This window comes from Oratosquilla oratoria, chromosome 31 (assembly GCF_046742065.1).
Source record: "Oratosquilla oratoria isolate Oo_2021 chromosome 31, ASM4674206v1, whole genome shotgun sequence".
Classification (NCBI taxonomy): Eukaryota; Metazoa; Arthropoda; class Malacostraca; order Stomatopoda; family Squillidae; genus Oratosquilla; species Oratosquilla oratoria.
The window spans coordinates 37,967,638-37,970,895 of NC_134807.1; the positions used below are offsets into that span (position 1 = coordinate 37,967,638).

Below are 3,258 nucleotides of genomic sequence, written 5' to 3' on the forward strand. Positions count from 1 at the left end.
AGATCCTTCATATATGAATCGGAGATATAACCCAAGGTCCAGTCCTAAAAGCATGTTGAGCACACAGGCGTGAAGAAAAGATTAAAGAGGAACGGGGCCAGGACGCATCCTGTTTGACCGCCATTATGATGTTTGAAGGGCTCGACACCCACTCACGCCTGACAGCAACTTGCCCGCAGGGGTCATGTCGTCATGGACATGTATATAAGATTAACGAAACTTGTCCTGGGCATCCGGCTTGAAAGAATGACCCAGAGCGCTCCCTGTTCACTGTGTCTTGATGAGGTCAATAAAGACTGCGTACAAGTCCATGTTTTGTTCAATGCATTTCTCTTTTATTTGGCGCATGGCAAAGATCATGTCAGCCGTACTGCGGTTTGGTTGAAATCCGCATTGTGCTTCTGGCATGTTGTCTTCAGAGACATGAATAACGAGGCGGTTGACCATTACTCTTGCCAGGATTTCGCCGCAATGGGGAGAAGAGAGATACCTCTATAATTTCCACAGTCTGTCTTGCTGCCCTTGTTCTTGAAGAGAGAGATGACAGTGGTATCTCTGAATTCTTTGGGTATCTCTTCACCTTCCCAGATGTTGGTAAGGAGGAAGAAAGAGGATTTCAGGACAACGGGTCCAGCTGACTTGAAGATTTCAGCTGGAATCCCATCCATGCCAGGGACCTTGCCTGAGTTGGTCTGGCTAATGGCCTTCAAAACTTCTTTCATCGTAGGTGGAAGGTCGAGGCAGTGGACTGGGGGAAAGTCGTCGCACGGGGGCAATCCCACTCTCTCGGCCTCGAGAACCAGGATCCGGTGGTGCGGATGCCGTCACAACAATGGGCTCCTTTAGCTACAGTGGATGACCACGATGCCTTTTGTGCCTTGCCGTGCTCTTAGCGTTCCACGACGCCTGAAATCACCGCCTTAATGACCGTTAGGACAACAATTTGACCTCTTCAGGTCATTCTGCCGGCGCCAGTCTTCACATACTAAGATAGGCATACCCTTAATAACTCACCAGAGAATTTCAAAGCCGACTGGCTACCCTCACCTGGTTTAGCCTGTTTGTAAAAACGGTTACCGGGGTGTGGCCGCTGGGCATGCTACAGCTTCTTAGGATGTACATGTGAAATTGGGCTGGTCAGGGTGGCAACCAAGGTACGTCGGACTATCTAAAGGGACTGAAGCCTCTTTTCTACATAGATACTATCCCCTACCTAAGCCCACCAGACACCTCTATACTATATTAATATATATAATATATATATACTAGTATTATATATATATATTTACATATCTCATACGTTATATATACATATATATATATACATTATTTATATATATAACTTATATATATTTTTATTACATTATACCTATCTATGTAGTTATATATAAATATATATATATATGTGTGTGTGTGTTGTTTACACATTGCATATATATATATATATTTAGTATTTATAGTATATATATTTATATACATACAATATAGATAGTATGCACAATACCTAAATATTAGAACACATATATAATATATATAACATACATATATATATATATATATATATATATATATAACAACATCTTCACAGGTTGTGAGAGAGGCAGAGGGAAAACGCACAAATAGAACGAGAGTTTATTCTGTGGTGCTTTTTCAGAAAGAATGTTACACTACACAAAATACAGAAATACAGAAAATGTGCGGGTAATGAACTAGGACTTTGAACTCAGACCTAGTTCATTACCCACACATTTTCTGTATTTATTGCCAGTATTTTCTGTAGTGTAACATTCTTTCTGAAGAAGCACCATAATGCAAAACTAGTTAAAGAATAGACTATCATTCTACTTGTGTGTTTTCCCTCTGCCTCTCTCATATATATATATATATATATATATATATATGTATATATATATATATATATATATATATATATATATATATATATATGTATATATGTATATATATATATATATATACATATGTACATGCATACATACATATGTATATATATATATAATATATATATATACATATATATGTATATATATAGATATATATATATATATATATATGTGTGTGTGTGTGTGTGAGTGTGTGTGTGTGTGTGTGTGTGTGTGTGTGTGTGTGTGTGTGTGTATGTATGTATATATATATATATATATATATATATGCATATATGATATATATATACATATGTATATATGTGTGTATATATATATATATATATATGTATATATATATATATATATATATATATATACATATACCCGTCTGGGGTATTGGCTCCATGTTATTTGTGGCAAATAGCATGCAGTTGATACTTTAGGGTCTATATGGGGCGCCCCTACGGACCAAAGCCACACATCATTTTGTCTGTGATAGAGGAAATCTCTGTACATAGAAAAATGATGACACTTTTATACTACGACTGTCCCTCCGTTATGCTGTCCCCCAACCCCTTGTTACCGTCCTGTACCATTTCTCTGATTATTCATTTCCTTATTTTTCGCTTACCCTGTGGTAGGGGAAAAGAATACTGCCACCAAGTATATTCACTTGAGTCGTAAAAGGCGACAAATAAGAGACGGGGGATGGGATTAGGAGTCCTACAACCTGTAGCCTCAAAAGGGGACATTCCTTAAAAAAAAAAAAAAAAAAAAAGACATAAGAGGGTCTGGGAGCTTTCAAACCAGTACCCTAAGGTTTGGGTCTTTTAATGTGCGTGAATGTGGTACAGATCAGAGTAAAATGGATGAGATAGGCAGTATTTTTATGAGAAGAAAGAAGGATGTGCTGGCTTTGAGTGAAACTAAAATGAAAGGAAAGGGCAACTGTGAGTTTGGGAGTGTAGCTAGGAGGTACTCAGGAGTGAAGAGGGGACGAGGAAGAGAAGGGGTGGCTATACTAGTTAGTGAAGAGATAAGGAAGCGGGTAGTGGAGTGAAAGGAGGTGTCATCAAGGTTGATGTGGATGAAGGTGAAGCTGGGAAAGGAGATATGGGTTTTTGTAAGTGCGTATGGGCCTGGTAGTGAGAAGAACGTAGAGGAAAGGGAGGCATTCTGGGTAGATATAAATGAGTGCATAGAGGGATTAGGGAGAAATGTCAATGTAGTTGTATTGGGAGACCTAAATGCTAGGGTAGGAAATGATTCAATTGACGGAGTGATTGGAAAGTATAGAGTTCGAGGCAAAAATCGTAGTGGAGAGTTGATGGTGGAGATGTGTCTTGAAAGAGAGTAGATGATAGCAAACACAGTG

At 38.5% G+C, this 3,258-nt stretch overlaps 1 protein-coding gene across 1 annotated transcript; it reads right to left on the reverse strand.

The window, feature by feature from the left end:
• Nucleotides 1–267: 267 nt before the first annotated feature.
• LOC143041606 (uncharacterized) lies at nt 268–722 on the reverse strand. Its single transcript, XM_076213614.1, has 2 exons — nt 491–722; nt 268–413 (listed from the first exon to the last, which is right to left on the reverse strand). Exons 1-2 carry the CDS (start codon nt 720–722, stop codon nt 268–270), a joined length of 378 nt encoding a protein of 125 aa, XP_076069729.1.
• Between the last annotated feature and the right edge of the window lie 2,536 nt (nt 723–3,258).